The following is an 18777-nucleotide window of genomic DNA, read 5'->3' as shown; positions in this document are numbered from 1 at the left end:
AAATTATAAAATGTTCCCTTGTATAAATATAATATATACATACTCCGAACAATAGATTGATTATATATAGTTGTATATACAGTGTATAGATTAGGCATTATGCCAGACTTTATTACATATCTGATTTAGATGGCTGGGAAATCAGTCCAGATATACAATATTCTTCATGAAAATACTTTAAATATGGGTCATAGGGAGACAAAGTAATAAAAAGAGAATTCATTTAAGAGTATAGCGTGTGTGTAATTTGTGATTTAAAAGCTCCACGTAGGCTTAAAGTGAACTAATGGCATCAATATCTTAAAGGATTACAGTATGCCGCTAATAATAAGACTGGTATGATCATTCTAAAGTCATTTGTGAAAGTTGTCTGGCAAAGAATCAGTAAAATTAGACTTGGGAGGTTTTTATTTCCCTTGCCTTATGCTTGTGTTTGCCTTACTGTATGAGAAGCACTCTCCCACCTAGGGTTGCCAGGTGTCCAGTATTGAACCGGACTGTCCTGTATTTGGACGCTCTGTCCAGTAAAAAAAATTAGAGGTAATACTGGACGTGTACGTGTCTGGTATTACCTCTCTGGACATATCGACCTGAGCAAGGAGAGAGCAGGGCTGTTGGTAGGGGGCTGGGAATCCATCCTGATTGGCTGCTGCTGGGTAATGCAGTCATTCAGGAAGAGGTGTCAGCAGCCTGAGGGTGGGGCCAAGGAGAGAAGGAAACAGCATGGAGCGTGTGCGTAGCGCAGTGCATTGCACCTTTCACCATTGTGTCCAGTATTTTTGGAAAAGCCACCTGGCAACCCTACCCATTTCATCGTTGGCCCTCTGACATAGTAGTTGGCATCAATTTGATTACATTATCAATGGGAGGAGTGGCTCAGTGAGTAAAGACACTGACTGGCACTCAGAGTTAAGCAGGGGAACCTGGTTCAATTCCCGGTGTCGGCTCCTTGTGACCTTGGGCAAGTCACTTTATCTCCTTGTGCCTCAGGCACCAAAAACATACATTCTAAGCTCCGCGGGGCAGGGACCTGTGCCTGCAAAAATGTCTCAGTAAAGCGCTATGTATAACTAGCAGCGCTATACAAGAACATGTTATTATCATTATTATTATCACCATCATCATCATCATCATCATCATCATAATCGGGGTAGCACAATCACTATAAACAATACTCCTCCTCCTCCTTCCAGGTCTCCCATATTTACTAAGCTGTGTTAGGACATCACCAGTAGACATCGTAACGCCCACTCCAGTGAATGGGCTTTTCCGTTGCAGGAAGCTGCCTTATGGCAGAGGCGCTCAACTCCAATCCTCAAGCCCTCCCAATAGGTCAGGTTTTCCGAATATACCTGCTTCAGCACAGGTGACTCAATCAGAGGCTCAGTCTTCGATTCAGCACAGGTGTGCAGTCTTCGACTGAGCCTCTGATTGATCCACCTGTGCTGAAGCTGGGATATCCTGAAAACCTGACCTGTTGGGGGGGGGGGGGGGGCTTAAGGACTGGAGTTGAGCGCCTCTGCCTTATGGCATAGTACAGTTTAGTATATATGGCTCCTAATCTTTCCAGATATGTTTGAAAAGGGCATCAATAAAAAATAAAAAAAACTCAATGCCTTTGATCTTGAGTAGCACGGCCTCTTTAAACACATTGGTAAAATATAATTTAAGACAGATTAGTGCATACGCGCGGCTTCCAAGTCACATGAAAATGTTCAGATGTACAAGGTTATAGTAGCGTGCTAGAAGCTTTGTTCTTTGAGGTTGATAAACGTAGAGTTATTAAGCAATCATCCTGGCTCGAAGTTACAGTAAAATAAATCACAGATGTACGGCTGGTATTTCTGGGCAGTTTTTTGCCTGGTGAATTGCTCCCCACACCGCCAGCACAAACTCATTCGGGAAAGCGAATTCGCCCAACACAGCATCCAGACCTCGGGCAAACTCTTCCGGGCTCTGATTCTGCTTCGCCGTCTCCACCATTGTCGAGGCTACAATTCCGTGAGAGATAAAAATAATGTTGGTTACAGCTTCAAACTTGAAATAGAATCCCGTGGGGGGCGGGGGGGGGGGGGGGGGTGGAGAAAAAGCCTTGCACTGCTATAATTCGAAAATAAATCCTGGATCGCTCAGGAATGTTAAAAAGTAGTATATTGGGCTAATCGCAACATGATATGAGGCAGGGCCTCTGCAACTTCAATTACCTTGTCTCCGGCGATACGTTGCCCAACGTGACATCACGTGACCCCGCAGCGCCATTTGATGCCGGAGACATGGTAAGGAGGGGGGCGCGAGCAGGGAGGGGAGTGCAGATGGGGGCACAGGGGGGAAAGTTTGCGCAGACTTGATTGATATAAGGACTCGGAAGGACAAGCACAGAGAACCTCTTGGTGCAATTATCTAGATCCATCTCCGATCTGGGAATATTATTGACTCTATATAAATGCAACTTTCTTATGCTGATTCGAAAAGACAATAACGTCATAATCCATACAATTGACATATTTTAGCTATGAATGAAGCTATTCTGACACCCCCTGTGAACTCTAGACCAATGGCATTTGAACCTTGGTTCTTTTTTTCTACATAGCTTCAAACTTAAATTCATCTTATTGCAGTAATTGTATTAGTTCAGTTCAAGTGTTAGGAAATTCCAGTCGGCATGCCGCACAGCCAAGGCCTTGGAAGTGGGAGCGAGAGGGCGCAATAAGGGAGGTGGGTAGATCTAGACCACGAGCAGAGGGTAGACTGCGTGTAAGATAGTACTTGGAAATTAAGTCAGAGATGTAGAGAGGAGCGGTGCTATGTATAACTTTGTAGGTGAGAACAAGTAAACAAAGAAACCCCCGTGCACATCCAATATGGCAAATGATTTGATTCATTTCTATGTTTTTTCTTCTCATAAGTCATTTTGGCCAAAACATGTTACGCCTGCACCCACGTCAAGGTAAACCCCATCAGCAGGTCCTACACTACCCATTTTATACCGTGGTCCTTCGTATCTCCTCCACTGCATGAAGCTTGCCAAGACTGTGTGTCTAGGTGAGCACAAGTGCCGTAAACTTCACTCCATATTGGGCATGGGTGGCCAATGTGGGGACCTGCATAGTGGTACTGCAGAAGAAGAGCAATTGGGGACATAAATGAACCTGGCAGCAGCATTTAGAATGGACTGGAGAGGAGACAGGCGGCATAGGGGGTGATCAACTAGAAGCAGGTTGCAGTAGTCCAGTCAGGATCTAATGAGTGTGTGAGTGAGAAGGGGACGTATTCTAGCAAGATTGCCGAGGTTGAACCCACATGATTAGGAGATGTGCTGAAGGTGTAGAATGAAGGCCAAGGAGGAGTTAAAATGACACCTAAGCATCTAGATCGCGGTATCATAATTATGGTGGAGTCATCTATTGCAAGTGAGATATTCAGTATAGATGTAGTTAGGAGGTGGGAAAATGATAACTGCATTTTTTACATGTCAAATTTAAAATATTACGAATTAGAGAGTTTAACTGAAAAGAAATCAGCAAATCCTCCCCAGAAAGCACATTACCTTGGAGCACACCAAACTAACACATTTGCATTTACATTTTAATATGTTAAAGTGAATATGAAGTGCTCAAGTGGTGAGTGAATGAAATATTAATATAAAAATCTTCACACGTGGTGCAGTAGTCTCGTTGCTACTTTTTATGAGTGGTGTAAATCTGCATCTGCCATACATGCAACTCGGTCTCATATACAATATTTCAGCAAGTCAGATTAGTCATATGCTAGTAACCAAATTCAAACATTAAGCAGCAGATAATTATGTTTATATGCTGGTGTAAAGAGCACTAGTTATGAAGGTCAGACAACACTAGATGCACTAAACTTTCATATAAATGCCGTGTATTAAACAGCGCAGCTCCAACTTCGCTGCCTAATTTTACTCTATGCTAGTGAGAAAGAACCAGTGCAGTCATTGTGTTATTTAACAAGCAGAATGAACATTAAGCTTGGACCCTGATATAAACTAGATTCACATATAAAGGCTGTGCCTACGCACAGTGTAGCTCCAACTTCGCGCCAACATTGTTCTCTGTACTCACTACAATACATGAGATAATATATGTAACATTGTGTCTCAATACCAGCAATAGAAACAAGTTCACTTAGCCGAATTGTTGTATTTGTTACATCCGGGTGGCAACATCTAATTAGTCGCTCGGCATACAGCTTTCCACTCCTGCAGCTAGCCCGAACACCGCACCACGTGATGTGACGTCACCACGCGTTTCTTTCCTCTACGGGACTTTGTCAGGGGCTGGCATGTGATGGAGCTCACTTGCAGTCTTATATACTATGTATAATCACTCTGAAAGTGATTAACATATGCGCACGCACCACTCCTCAACCGCAGTACTGTGTACAATCACCATGGAGATACTCGACGAAAGTGCGTGCACCATTCAAGTCCAACGGCTATATACATACTGTTGTGTCTATACACAGAGCCCCAACACAATAAAATCATATTAAAAAAGCATATTAAATGCCAATTATTGGATTATATTTATATTTTTAGAATTTCAAAATCTTATGTACATGTATGTTTCCACTATTATTTCAGTGAAATGACAGGGTTAATTTGTCACGTGAATTTCTGTAAATTTGCATGATCTAGCGTTACCTTGTTGTTGAACCTTAATGGATATGAATTGAAAATGGATATTACAAGCCTATTTACAGAAAGTTCATCTTTATTAAAGAACTTATTTGTATCATTGAGTGCAAGTTTGAATTCAATGGTGGACTTATAATATTGGAATCTCAACCATGTACGTGATATAAGGTATCTGATAATAACATGTTGCATACTGTTATATTAGATATATTTAGCAAGCAACGACAATGGCCAACATTGTTAAATCAATATATCATAATTGTCTTTTAGTAAGTAGAGAGCATATTATACTTACCCAAAACCAAATCACAATGGTCAATGATAATAAGTACTGTATGCATACTGTAATCTGTCTTTATTTTAAGGTATAGATCTACAGAGGTGAAGATGTTTATTTGATGTTGTTAAAAGAATGGTTTAAAGGTGGAACCCTCATTAAGGGCTCGATGCAGTAAGCGCCGAAAAAGCATTCTCGCCAGGGGTTTGAACTCGGCATATTTTTGGCATGATGCCCTCGCAGTATGCAGGAATGCCCGAATCCCTGGCGAATACGTGCGAGAGCAACATTTCAAAACATGATGGGTTGCTGGTGGCGATAAGTTCTGCCTGCCGATAACATGGCGATAAGGCATCCCCTGTCGAGATCAGCCTGCAGCAGAGAGAGATTCGACACTCTCTCTGCGCATATATCGGCAAAATAAAAGATATTTTTAATAACATTTTATTCATAGTGTAGATGTGCAGGGGGTCTCCGGAGCTGAACGGCATTGGTTTCAGGTCTGGGGACCCCCTACTTCCCGAGATACAGGCCCCGTTATGGGGTGCCGGTATCCCTCTGCATTTAAATGTCCCGATCACGTGACCGCGGGATGTAAAAGCAGAGGGATACCGGCACCCCATAACGGGGCCTGTATCTCAGGAAGCAGGGGGTCCCCCGACCTAAAACCAAAGCGGTTCAGCTCTGGAGACCCCATTGCACATCTACACTATGAGTAAAACACACGTATCAATAAACAATAATTCATTACCGTAGCGGCTATACGCTATAGTAATGAAGCAGCATTAATGTATTTTTAATAATAGTGTACGGGAACAGGGGGTCTCCTGAGCTGACCAGCATTTATTTCTGGCTCAGGGACCCCCTGCTTCCCGAGTTACAGGCCCCGGTTTGGGGCATCGGGTGCCAGTGTCGCCGCTATCTTTATAGCGTCCAAGACGCGACATGGCCGCTATAAAGATGGCGGCGACACTGGCACCCGATGCCCCAAACCGGGGCCTGTAACTCGGGAAGCAGGGGGTCCCTGAGCCAGAAATCAATGCGGTTCAGCTCAGGAGACCCCCTGTTCCCTCACAATATTATTAAAAATACATTCATGCTCCCAGAGTGTGCGGATGCCGGCGGGTGGAGAGGTCGGAGGCTCCCGAGGACTCTTTCCCCCGGTGAGTGGTGGAGGAGGTTGGGTTATCCCCTTAATTACTATAGCGGTTAATAACCGCTAAGGTGATTAAGGGGTTAGGGGACATTACATTGGCTCTTTTTATTCTTGTGTATGTTTTCTAGCACCGGAGGGGACATGGACGGTGATGAAGATTAGGATGGCTTTTATCGTGGCAGCCATGCATGGGTGAGTGCAATATGTATTTATTCTGCTTTATGTATTTTAAATGGGCAAATGCACTATTATACATTTGTGGATAATAGTAATTTTGCCCATTACTATACTCTATGTGTTAGGGGGGGGTGTATTTATTTATAAGTATTTATGTGTTTTTTAATTATTTTTTTGGGGCACAGAATTGGAACTGCAGACAAGCAGAGACACCTGTGGGGAACACCCGAGGGCCACCACTGGCCTATAGTATCATTGCTGTGCATCCCCAAAATTATGTATATGTACTGTATATAGGTGGTGTAATATATATATATATATATATTGTGTGTGTTTATTGTGGGGCTGTTGTGTGTAGTTTTTTTATTATGGCTAGAGGGGGTGGGTGAAAGGGGTATTTGGCCCTTGGTGTGTGTTTAGGCCTTGCGGGATGGGTTAACCCCATCATTACCGTAGCGGTATTAACCGCTAAGGTAATAAAGGTATTAAGTCCACATGCAACCCCCCCGCAAGCCCTAAACACCCACCAAAGGCCAAATACACCCTTCACCCACCCCGCTAGCCACAATAAACCTGGCACGTGTGGTTAACCCCTTCATTGCCTTAGCGGTTAGCCGCTAAAGTAATGAAGTGGGCTGTAAATGCATTTTTCCTGCCTTGGATGCATGCCGGGAGTTTCCGGTGCTGGTATTAATGGGTATCAACTCCGGAGACCCCCGGCATCAATCCGAGGCAGGAAAAAGGCCAAAATATTTTCTAGGTGCCGTCCGCGCCGATACTTCTCCCCAGCAACTTATGGCGGGACGGAGTGGCTCGAAATTTTCAATTCTAGAGTGGCAATCAGCTGCGAAAAGCTGTTTGGGGCTTCTAGAATTGAGCCGGTTTCAAAAAGTGGCGATGAGTTCCGAAAAGGGGCTTATTGGGGCTTATCGCCACGCGGCTGACGATAACTTTTTTCCGGCAAAAAAAAAATGCCGATATTGTGTGTTATCGGCGCTTATTGGATCGCCAAGGCATTTTTGGCAAAAAAATAAATGGTGAAAAACAGCTTTTCGGCGCTTATTGCATGAGGCCCTAAGTCCCATAGGGCTTCTTGTTTTTAAACGATAAATCCATTCCGCTTCTTTTTAAAGAAGCTTTAAATCAATGTTACCTCCTCTGAGATTGTTTTTCATATGGTCTTTGCCAAAAACACTTAAACATTTTACACCCCCTTTATGTACAAGTTGACATGACGAGCAACTGGTACGTCTAGTTCATTAGTAACAGAATTAACATCTTCTACTACGCTACTTCTAAGTTCATGTATCGTTTTGCCAATATGTCAGAGTCCACATTGCCATTCAATGAGATAAATTACATTGTATGTCCTACAATTTATGAAATGTTTGATATTATATGATTTGGTTTTATCATGATTACTGAAGGTTTCTGTATTCACAATGTGCTGGCAGGCTTTACAGTTCTTTCTTGCATTGATATGACCCTTTTAATCGTGACGTGAGCCAAGTTTTAACTTTTCTTTTCTGGTAGTAACTATGGACGAGATCATCCTTAAGATTTCTCGACCGTCTACTCGACATGCAAGGTGTCATATTTAGAACTTTGGCCAAGTCACTGTCCGATCTTAATGTGCCAATATTTGGCAAATATACTTTTGATTTCATTCCACCTTTGACTATACGTACCGATGCACTGTATCTGCTTGTCTACTGGTCTTGTCTTAATAGTTAAAAGATTAATCTCTATCACTATTTTTGTCCCTATTGTATGCTTTAATTTTTTTTTTTTAGACATTGGGCTTACAATATATCCTCTTTCAAGAAACCTTGTTCTAAGTTTGTCTGACTGTTTCTTGTATTCTTGAATGGTCTAACAATTCCTTCTCAGACATAGGTATTGTCCTGTGGGGATACCATTGACTAATGACCTAGGGTGTTGACTTGTCGCAGACTGTAAGCTATTTGTTGAGGTTTTCTTGCGGTAAACTGTTGTTTGGATCTCATTGTTGGAATCTTTCTCAATTCGTAAATCCAAAAAGGTAATGCATTTGATTTTAAATTCTGAAGTTAACTTGAGATTTAATGAATTGTTACGAATTATGTTAGTTGTACCTCTGTGCCCTTCCAAATTATCAGTATGTCATCAATATATCTGAGCCATATCTCAATATGTTCAGTATATGTGACATTTTCATCTGTAAACACATATTGGGCCTCCCACCAGCCCAAGTACAGATTTGCATATGTTGGGGCACAAGATGTGCCCATTGCTGTACCCTGGGTCTGGTGGTAGAACACTCCATCAAATATGAAATAATTGTGCGTTAACACAAAACGCATCAAATCCATGATGAATTTATTATACGCAACATAGCCACAATTCTTAGTTGACAAATGAAAATCACACGCTGTCAATCAATTAGAATGTCTGATACTAGAATACAAAGATTCCACATCTAGCGTGACCAATAGGGTATTATGATCTGTAGTTATTCCATTTAATCTCAATAGTGTATCTTTTGTATCCTGTACATAGGACGGCAACGCAATCACGGATGGCCATAAGATTTTATCCAAATAGATACTGCTGTTTTCAGTGAGATTGTTACCAGATACTATGGGTCTCCCCGGTGGTTTATCTTTATTCTTGTAGATTTTGGGAAATGAGTAGATTGTGGCTATGGTTGGGTGTTTGATATGCACAAATTCATAGTTGTTTTTACTGATGAGTTTCAGATCTAAGCCTTCTCTTAATAGTGTGCACAATTCAGAAATGACTATTTGTCGGGTCACCGTCTAGGATGCAACAGGTGCTTTTATCTTTCAGAATTTGTTTATTCTCTTTTACATATTCCGTGGTATTAAGAATAACAATATTTCCTCCCTTATCGGAAGATTTTATTGTAATGTCTTCATTTTTCATCAAGTCATTCAGAGCTTTTTCCCCCCTTTATGGTTATATTACTTTGAGAATAATGAGTGGGTTTCGTTTTTTCCAGATCAAATGTTACCAAATCAGTGAAAACCTCAATTTGTAGACATATACACATCAGTGGAGTCCATATGTCTGAAATCTGGCATCAAAATGTTACTACTTATCCAGCTTATTTTGTTTAAAACATGTTTTACTCATTGGGGTAGAGTCTTGAAAGAGCGATACACATGATCACAATGAATCAAGCGCTAAAATGTCTCTCTCCCCCCCTGTACCTCACATAACACATTGCCTTTTTACTAAAAAACAGGATACATTGTGCAATCATTCTGCAGACAAAAAAATGTGACTGATTCCACATTTTATATATTTCCTGTAAACCTGAAAGTGCCAAAGCATCTTTTTTGTTTGTTTATTTTTACCTTCTTTTGCACAAGATCCGTTCTAACAAACCCCCGGGCGGAGAGCACTAGTTTTCAGTGCAGTTTAGTAAACAACCGGAACACATGACGCGTAATCGCGATTACAAACCCTTCAAACAAACCAAAGGAAGACGGTACAATGGGCTCGATGTATCAAAGGCAAAATGTTGGCACAAAGACGTTACTTTGTTGCAACTCACTCTGATATATAATCCTCCAAAAAGAGACTGTCGAGACCGTTTCTACTTGAAGGGTTGAGTGGAGGCGTGCATCCTTTATTCATATACTTTTTCACCTTATTCATTGCACTTAACTTTATTGCGTGATTCACTTGCTCACGCTATTTGTATTTACTGGGCTTTTACACACAACCCAGCTGTAGATTACACCCTTATTAGCACATTCACCAGGTGTTATTGATTCAACAGTTTATTAGTCACGTTTGATTTTAATGTGCACATGTTGTTAAGAGTGTTACCCAAGGTTTCTTGGGGTTCACGCTGAAATATACCTGCCCAGGCAGTATCTATGTACTAATCTTCGTTGCACCATTTTCAGATATGTCTGCAATGAGGTGAAGGATTGATGGACCATGTGGGAGGAGTTGGGGCGGAATTACATTTGGATATTCCCACAGGTCTATGTGTTAAAAAAAAACATGCGGCTATCGTTACTTTTCTTGATGGTTTTCTGAGTTGGTTTTCTCCGTCACCATAAAGGTAGTGTAACTGTCTTTTTTTTTACAGCAGAATACAAGCGCAGCACACACCACATTTTAGAACAGCACTAATACACGTCATAAATATGTCACGTTTCACACAGAAAAACCAAAGCACATTTTTTTTACATACCTCTTGATAAACACAACCCAATGTTGTTTGGATGCTGTTTTAAATTACCAGAAATTCACTGCCCAGAACCTGTCACTTATAAAATGATTTCTCAGCAGGCGCCTACATTAGCGCATCAGAAGCACATTTCAGAGTCTAGGCAAAATTTAAAAAAAGAAACGCTGAAGCTATTTCGGATTTTTTTTGAAGCCTCCTCATACTTTGGGCCATTATTAGCACTGCAATTATTTGTCGCCGCAAAATTCTTACCAAGCTCCACATCCCGAATTCCCATGTAACTTTCCAGCAAGTCATCAACCTTCCTTGATGCCTCCTCCTCACATTCACTCAGCTGCAAAACAAAGGCAGTGATAGGCTGAGCAAAGCGCAATGTGCTTGGGGACTTCTGACTACCTTTTCATTTCTCTGGTTTTATGTTTTTATACAATAAAATTGTATTAAAGTGGCAATCGTTTGGCGAATTGTTTTTATTTTTAAGATAGGATTGAAGCAGGGGGGGTCACTGGGGCTGAAATCATTGGGGTTCAGCTCCGGAGACCCCCTGTTTCTGGAGATACTTATATCTGTAGGAGGCGCTGGGAAGCCGCTCCACTCGGCTAGCAGGGATCACATAATGGCGATGTTTCAAAGCTCCCAAAGCCCTGTGGGCCAATAGGAAGACACGACATCATCAGGTTAGGCTTCCTATTGGCCCATGTGGCACGGGAGCTTTAAACTTTGCCGGGATACCGGCACCTAATTTGGAGGTCTGTATCTCGGGAAGCAGGGGGTCCCGGAGCTGAAATTAATGGGGTTCAGCTCCAGAGCCCCCCTGCTTCAATCCTATGATAATAATAATAATAATAATAATAATAAAAGTTGACCAGCTATGTAAATGATCCGTGTTTCAAATTCCCAAAAGTCTGGCAACCTTGGCTGGCACAACCAGGAAAGCCACATAGTAATCCCGGGGTCGGTACTCTTGCAGAGCCCACACACCACCCGGTATTACCCCACAACAATGGTGGAGATGATGACGGAATAAGTCCGTCCCTATACAGGACAGACCTTAGTATGGGGTTATAGGCTGCAAATCAGGTGACATTTTATAAGCAATTGTCTTCCGTATAATTAAGATGCTGTACAATTCCTACTTAATCTGTATATGTGATGTGGTGTGGGCAACCTCCCCCCTTTTTACTTTTGCACCATTCCCCTCCCCCATTAGTCCTCATCGTCAAGTGTACATTCTTCTTCTATAGAAGTTCACATGCTTGAATTCACTGCTCCTAAAGATTAGCACGTTTTTTTACATGATGAAAATAGGTCAAACTGTTACTTTAAAGGTAATTAAATATTTTCTAACGAGCCGATTATCCGCGTAATTTGTATTTTTTTTTAAAGTGGCCTGCTATGTGGACCCGCCCCGTTAATGTCTTTATTGACTGCTCTCCCATCATCCTACCAATAAAATACTATCACGCATGGCTTTACCGCTTCCTCCACCGTGGCCATGCCTTTCGTACGTAGGCGCAGGGTTTCTCTGCCGCTGGCTACTTTTCCTTCACTTGGGCATTTGCTGGACCTACTTCTCTGACCAATCATATCTGGGGAAACAGATGCAATGGATTCAGTGATCGCTGCACGCAAACATCTCGAGTGAAACCTAATCCCGATAATAACGCCACTTACAAAGCTGACCGAGATGCGCTGCTAAATCTGAACAACATTTACGGTTCTTCCAGCAAAAGACTTAGGATTTGCTGGCTGAATGCAGTGGCCACGTGTGCTGGAAACCACGGACGCTTCCACTTCCAAAAATTCCATTCCAATTGACTAAACTCCTCTGTAATTGGCTCCCCTCCCAGGGGCCCCGGCACGACACGAGGTTCTGCGAGGCAGTAACATGTTTGTGATATATATGCCTTGCACCTCCATGCATTTAGTGTGCTTTTTCGTTTCCAGAATGTGTGTCATCGAGTTGTAAGGATCACTGTGGAAATCCATCCTTTTGATTTGGCATTTTGGTGTCTTTAACCTTTATTTTTGTGCGTATATTTTTTCTTTGCTGTACTTAGGCTAGATCCCCACTGGCCGCGGCTGCGTGCACGGCGCACACAAGGTATGGCCCACGATGGGGCCGGCCCCAGTAGCTGCCTGGGCGCCCCGGCACAATGCGCGACGCGCGACCACATTTTACAAAGACAAGGATTTTGTCTTTGCTAGTGGCGACGGAGCGCTGGCCATGTCACGGTGGCGGTTCAGCAAATGAGGGCGAACCAAAAGCGTGACATCATGGCCGCGCCCCCACCGTGCCCACGCCTACCCATCGCGTGCTGCCTGGAGTCCACCAGGTCACGCTGCTGCCGGGAACAAGTGCCGCCAGGCACCTCACCGCATGCGCACTGCGCGCACTGCGACCTCGGCCTCAGGGACAACATGCAGCGCTTTAGATTAATAAAAATAGATATGAGTTCAGGGAATTTAAATACAGAAAGGAATCCCTGCCCCACAGAGCTCACAATCAAAGTGGTGTGATGGTGCTGTGGATGGCAGAGAGAAATATAAGCTGAGCTTATAGGGAGCGGCGTGTGGATCTTCGGAAGTGAGGAGGAGAGCTTTTATACAATGTATTTGTGCTTTTGACCCTAAGTGAGGTGCCTTTTCTGGCTGCTCTGGCACTGGAGGAGCCAAATGGACCGGGTGCAATATGTTGTTTTTATAGTCTCTGTCAGCAATATGACCCTTTTTATTGTACATACTGTATCTTTATTTGCAGTTCACTAGGTTTTTGTCACTTTTTTACCCACCATATCTTATATTATGTGTGATTGAAACCTATCCCAGCGTCACATTACAAAGCCAGTATAACTATTCTCACACTGATGAGACCCAAAAGGTTGAAACAGCTGTCTGTGAGCAGGGTTACTGGCTATGCGCTTCTGCAACCCAGGCTGTGCTGAAAAGCTGTGTATTACTACAGGCATATGTTTAGAGGGCTTCATGTTAAAATGGACAGGAAGCAAAAGGTGACACTGTGTGCTCATTCACATGTCATTACCCAGAATCCCTGGCTGCATTGTATGCTAAGAGATAATGGGGAAGGACAGGGGTGCAGACCTGTCCGAGATGTGACTGTGCTCACACGGGGGATTTTTATTTACTGTTGTACAAACAAATGATCGCAGCACCACCTTGTGGTGTTTCCATCTCTAAACTGCATAAAAGCAACAGCAAATAAACAAGTTGCTGGTTCTGGGGCGATCCGATGAGTTAAATCGGGGGTCTGCAACGTCTCAAGGAAGAAAAGCCATTATATAAAAAAAAAATATTTCTACAAAATATTCCGAGAGCTGCTACACATGCATGAATATTACAACCCCCCCTACACATACACATGCTGTACACACACTAATAGGTATATACGGTATAAGCATTAACATACAGCTAAATATGTGGGGGAATGAAATGGGCCTCCCTCTCTCACTGTTTTGCCGGTGGCTGCATGGGTGGGGGGGAGGGGGTGCTGGCCGGCGCTGATCGGGCCTCTTGTTGCCGCCAGGCCCGACGTCTCCCCAGCCGCTTGCCTGCCTCTCTCCTGTGCTGTCCCACGCCAGGCTCTGTGATGTCGGATCGCACCGGAAGTTGCGGCCAGCACTTTCGGCGTGCACCGGCATGAGAGACCGGTGCGGGACAGTACAACAAATGTCTGCTGCACACCATAAAGCAAATGATTGATATAGTCACCGGTTATAGCTCCTGGTCAGGGAATCCCATGTCAATACTCCAGAATCAGCAAATTGGAAGCAGGAAGCAGGGCACTACGGAGTTCTGCGGAACGATTTATTTCACCGATATTCCGTGACATTTAGGCAGACACAACAGCGTTTTCCAAGTGAAGCTTGATTTACAGAGGCAGCAGGTGAGGGAATACGTGCAGTAGATGGCAGTCGTTGGTAGGAGCGACTGTGGGTGTGGGACAGTAGCCATGAGTCTAGGCCAGTATTGGCCAATTCCAGTCCTTAAGGGCCACTAACAGGTCAGGTTATAAGGACTTCCTTATAACAGGTGGCTCAATCAGTGGCTCAGTCATTGACTGGCGTATCCTTAAAACCTTACCTGTTGGTGGCCAGCGAGAGGAAAAAGGTTTAAGGCGAGAGAGCAGTAGAGGTGAAAGGGGTGGAAATGAGACACTATAGTTTTAGCTTCGGGGATCCCCTGCTTCCCAATATACATACGGCTATAGTTGCCAGTGTTTTCCTTCCTTCTAGAGAGATCAAAATGGCCACCGAATATCGCCTGTACTGTGGGCCAGTAGGAAGCTGCAACATCAGCTGAGGGATGACTTTGCAGATTCCTAACGGACGACTGTTTAAATGTCCAGAAAGTAACACCGGCAACTACACAAGTATCTGAGGATCTGTACTTTTCTGGGTTAAAAAAAAGCACAGTTTAGCTCTAGAAGACCCTATGGTTTTAATGCTTTAAAAAAAAATCTGTATTAAAATTCAGCAGAAATGCTGCTCTAAAATGTACTTGTGCTAAAGAATGAAACGCATTTCCAACACGTACTCCAATTAATAAATGATATAGCTGCACTGGTAAAGGGGTCTGCCCTGCCCTGCCAGACCAAGTGTTACAACGAGTGACCAAATGAATGAATGGATATGGTTGCAGTCTACTTTCACAGATTGATAACTGAGCTCCCAGGAATACCCCAGAGAATACTCTCTTACTGTAAATGTGCTCTGGCCTCAGGCAGAGGCAGCTGTTATGAGTTCACTGCGTCATTGTCATTTGCCGAGGTTCAAAAGGATTATCCTCGGCTGTTGTATGAACGTCACACACGCATATCTAGTCGTGCTGTGTAAGGTGCGTTAACTTCAGTGACTGTGAATCTGCACGGCCACGCTCACGCGGCACGCGCGCGCGCTCGTGCACGGGTACATACGCTCTCCCAAGCTCGGCGCTTGGGGAGACAAAGAAAATTAATTTTGATGCGCGCTCAACAGCAGTCAATGCACACAGCACACAGAAGACAGCTACACACACAAACACACACAGCCAAACACACACATTACACAAACACAAATAGTCCCGATCCATACACCCCCCCCCCCCGACCGCTCTTGCAACATTATGGAGGACTGCCGACGCTCATGCTTGGAGAGTTGGTGACATCACCGCTCTCAAGCATGAGCGCGCTCAGCGGCAGCGTGGCCACAGCCTTAGTTTCTTAACGTTCTGTAAACATTTGACTTCACATAATCGGATTTTTCACATAGGCATGGAGGTAGATATTTACTAAGCAGTGCTATGCCACACGACACCTCCTGGTGCCGGCAAACACCTACAGCCCATTCATATGAATGGGCTTTAATGTTTATTCTGGTGGAGGAAGGTGTCTTGTGGCATAGCACTGCTTAGCAAATGAGGCCCTAAATGTAGACACAATGCAGTTCAACTTTCTTGTAGTCATTTTAGTCCATAAGAAGTGTTGACTTGCTGTAGGTTATGATACTGTTTTGTCATTGCCTCTGAATAAGAGACCTGTGAGGTTTAAAGCTCTGTACTCTAATGTCATATAGGACAAACTCTCATATTGGCTTATTAAAAGGTCTCACCACCTACAGCAAATGTAAACACATGACAGTATTCCTGTGTCAAATCAAAATGTTGGTCATGTCAATGCTTTGTTCCCCGTGTACACAGTACAGACATAGTGAATCCCCACCCGAAGAGCTTGCAATTAAATTGGATCAGGCACTGGAATGTTTAATGACTGGCCCAATAACACAGAGCTCTACTCCCCTAACCCAAATACTCCTACCCGTCCCTTGTCCTTCCCATTGAACTCACCGAACGCTCGCTTTGGTTGAACCAGACGCAGGGTGAATGTCTCGGATTTCGGCAACTCCCTCAACATCTTGGCAACTTCATAGTGACGGCAGCCCACAATCGTCTGTTCGTTTATAGCTTCTATGTTGTCACCCACGCTCACCGTCTCAAGCCGGTCAATGATGCTGCCTTCCGTTATCCTCTGGTAATGCAAAGGTTTGGGGGTCAGTGGGGGAATTATTTGCCTTTTTACCCAACCCTCACCTTCTGTAAGTGCGTTAAACGCTTCTTCAAGACATAAATATTTATCCTCCACTTCTTGTGGTGCAGGTCCCCCTGGCAGCATACAGGTTACCCCAGAAACTGGCAGAGGGGCCAGCCACGCACAGAAGGACTGCTCACCGCTCAGTAGCCCAACATTATTGATTAGATGTCATTACAAAAGCCACTTATTGTCATCTGAAACACATTCAAGTGGCGCTCACTTACTCAACTCTTTTTGATTGCATTAAAGGTGTTGGAATAAATAGAACACACATTTATTGTTGGGTCATCTTACTTCTGGTCAGTGCAACTGTAATTACAGGATTAAAAGCAGCTCCGCCTTCTCTAAAGTTGTGTATTACGGTATGATGGATGACAGCTGCAGTGCCATTCATTCCAGAAGTGAATGAAACATTACTGTTATGCTGACATAGGATCAGGACAAAGTTACTAAGTTGTGCAGGGTGCTTTCAGATCCTAGCACTGGGAGGAAACTCACCTTGATAAAAGCATAGCCGGCCCCATTGTCTGTGATGGTGAGACCCAGTGCATCCTCTGTCTTGGTTATCTCTACCTCTTTTGTTTCACCTCTGACGTGAGCAAAAATAAAGTCTTCCAGCCCAATCTGACCTCCCAGCAGTTTCTGCATGTCCACCTTGTGAGTATTCAAAGTGCAGAACAGTATCTAGGCAAAAAGAAGCATGTGGTTTATCAGCATACAACCAAAAGGACTTACAACTTTAGCAGAGATATAGGAACTACACCAGAGGTGGCCAACACCAACAAGGGCTTCCAACAGGCCAGGTTTTCAGGATATCCCTGCTTCAGCTCAGGTGGCTCAATCAGTCCCTGCTTCAGCACAGGTGGCTCATTCAGTACCTGCTTCAGCACAGGTGAAGCAGGGATATTCTGAAAACCTGACCTGTTGGTGGTCCTTGAGGACTGGAGTTTTCTATACAAACATCAAAGAATGTTATGCTCTGAATGAGTAGAGATTGTGCTTTAAATAAAGAGATATACCGGTATATATATTATATATATATATATATAAAAAAAACATTTGTCATAGGCAACATCTTCAGAAGACACCTGTGTGTTCTCAAGTTTGGCTCATCTTTGTTCTATTGATTTACGCTCACTATGCACTCTTAAACTGTTAACTACAATACAAAGTAAAGAAAATCAATGTGCTTAAAACAACAGTGTAACTCTGTCACTGGTCACATTATTTACTTTCTCCTGGCAGCAGCTTCCTCGTTACCCCCTCCCACCATGTTGTACTTAATTTAATAGATACATTATATACCATTATAGTTTATCTTTGTTTTATTTTAATACAAATCTGCTCTTCAACCTAAATCGCAATGATTGTAGAGATGTGCCTGTAAATAGAATCGCTTTATCATTGGAACCGGATATCTTGCACTGAAAATCGAGCTGAAAGACTCCCAGGCTATTTCTGGAGCAATTCATTTCTTTATTAGTTTCCCCCTTAACATCTCACCTCTGTTGGAGAGATGGTGAACACCTCAGCAATTTTCGCATAGAGCTCCTTCACATTGGTAAAGCCCTCGATTCTTCCTGTCGGGCTTCCGTGGGCCAGTTGAGTGTGAAAGATCAGTCTTGGCCTAATTCTTGGGGGGTGCGGAGGAGCAGGCTGGCTCTGTGCAGGAGCCGCTGGCACATTTTGCCCGGCTACTCTGGCTTTCTGCGTCTCTCTTGGAGCATTGTTTTCCTTCTGCTCTGGGTCCACTCCGTTGTCCATGGACTTCTCCAGTAGCTCTGTCCCCTTCTTGTTTCTCTTTCCTGATCTGTGCAGCATCCTACCTTCGCCAGGAGGGGCGTTGGGGCACAATTACACAGCAGAAGCTGGGCACGATGAATAATAGATGCTAGGTTGCGCTTCTTAGATCAGGCACCTGGTAAAAAGATCCCCAGTCAGGTATACAGCACAGGTAACCTTAGCCCTGCAGCTCAGGTTATCCGCTTGTTGGATAGAATAGAATGCGAGGTGTGGCTCAATGAGCCAGTGCACCTGGGGATGTAAGTGGAAAGATGCGGTCACAGGGGACCAGTCAAAACCAATCAATTCCGGGAACACCCATTAACTCCTTCAGTGCTGGATGGACCTGCTGAGTTTGGAGTGTCATTAGTGGGTACTGGCATTTGGCATGACAATGGTTTAACAACTATTATCTGCTCCCTGTGAGATGCAT

General features: G+C 43.7%; 1 protein-coding gene across 1 annotated transcript; it reads right to left on the bottom strand.

Annotated features, from left to right (window-relative positions):
• Window positions 1–1489: 1489 nt before the first annotated feature.
• On the bottom strand, window positions 1490–18566 carry GIPC3 (GIPC PDZ domain containing family member 3). Its single transcript, XM_075611310.1, has 6 exons — window positions 18066–18566; window positions 17061–17246; window positions 16319–16499; window positions 11954–12066; window positions 10730–10811; window positions 1490–1991 (listed from the first exon to the last, which is right to left on the bottom strand). The coding sequence occupies exons 1-6, from the start codon at window positions 18381–18383 to the stop codon at window positions 1822–1824; spliced, it is 1050 nt and encodes a 349-aa protein (XP_075467425.1). The 5' UTR covers window positions 18384–18566; the 3' UTR covers window positions 1490–1821.
• Window positions 18567–18777: the final 211 nt, after the last annotated feature.

This window comes from Ascaphus truei, chromosome 8, assembly GCF_040206685.1.
Source record: "Ascaphus truei isolate aAscTru1 chromosome 8, aAscTru1.hap1, whole genome shotgun sequence".
Taxonomy (NCBI): domain Eukaryota; kingdom Metazoa; phylum Chordata; class Amphibia; order Anura; family Ascaphidae; genus Ascaphus; species Ascaphus truei.
This window is presented reverse-complemented; position numbering and strand designations above follow the sequence as displayed.

Excerpts from the sequence above, each read along its gene's own strand:
- GIPC3 (XM_075611310.1), bottom strand. The coding sequence starts at position 18,383 with ATGCTGCACAGATCAGGAAAGAGAAACAAGAAGGGGACAGAGCTACTG. Across the intron at positions 17,247-18,065 it reads TCACCATCTCTCCAACAGAG|ATACTGTTCTGCACTTTGAA; the intron begins GTGAGATGTTAA and ends CTTTTTGCCTAG. Across the intron at positions 1,992-10,729 it reads AATTCGGGATGTGGAGCTTG|CCTCGACAATGGTGGAGACG; the intron begins GTAAGAATTTTG and ends ACGGAATTGTAG.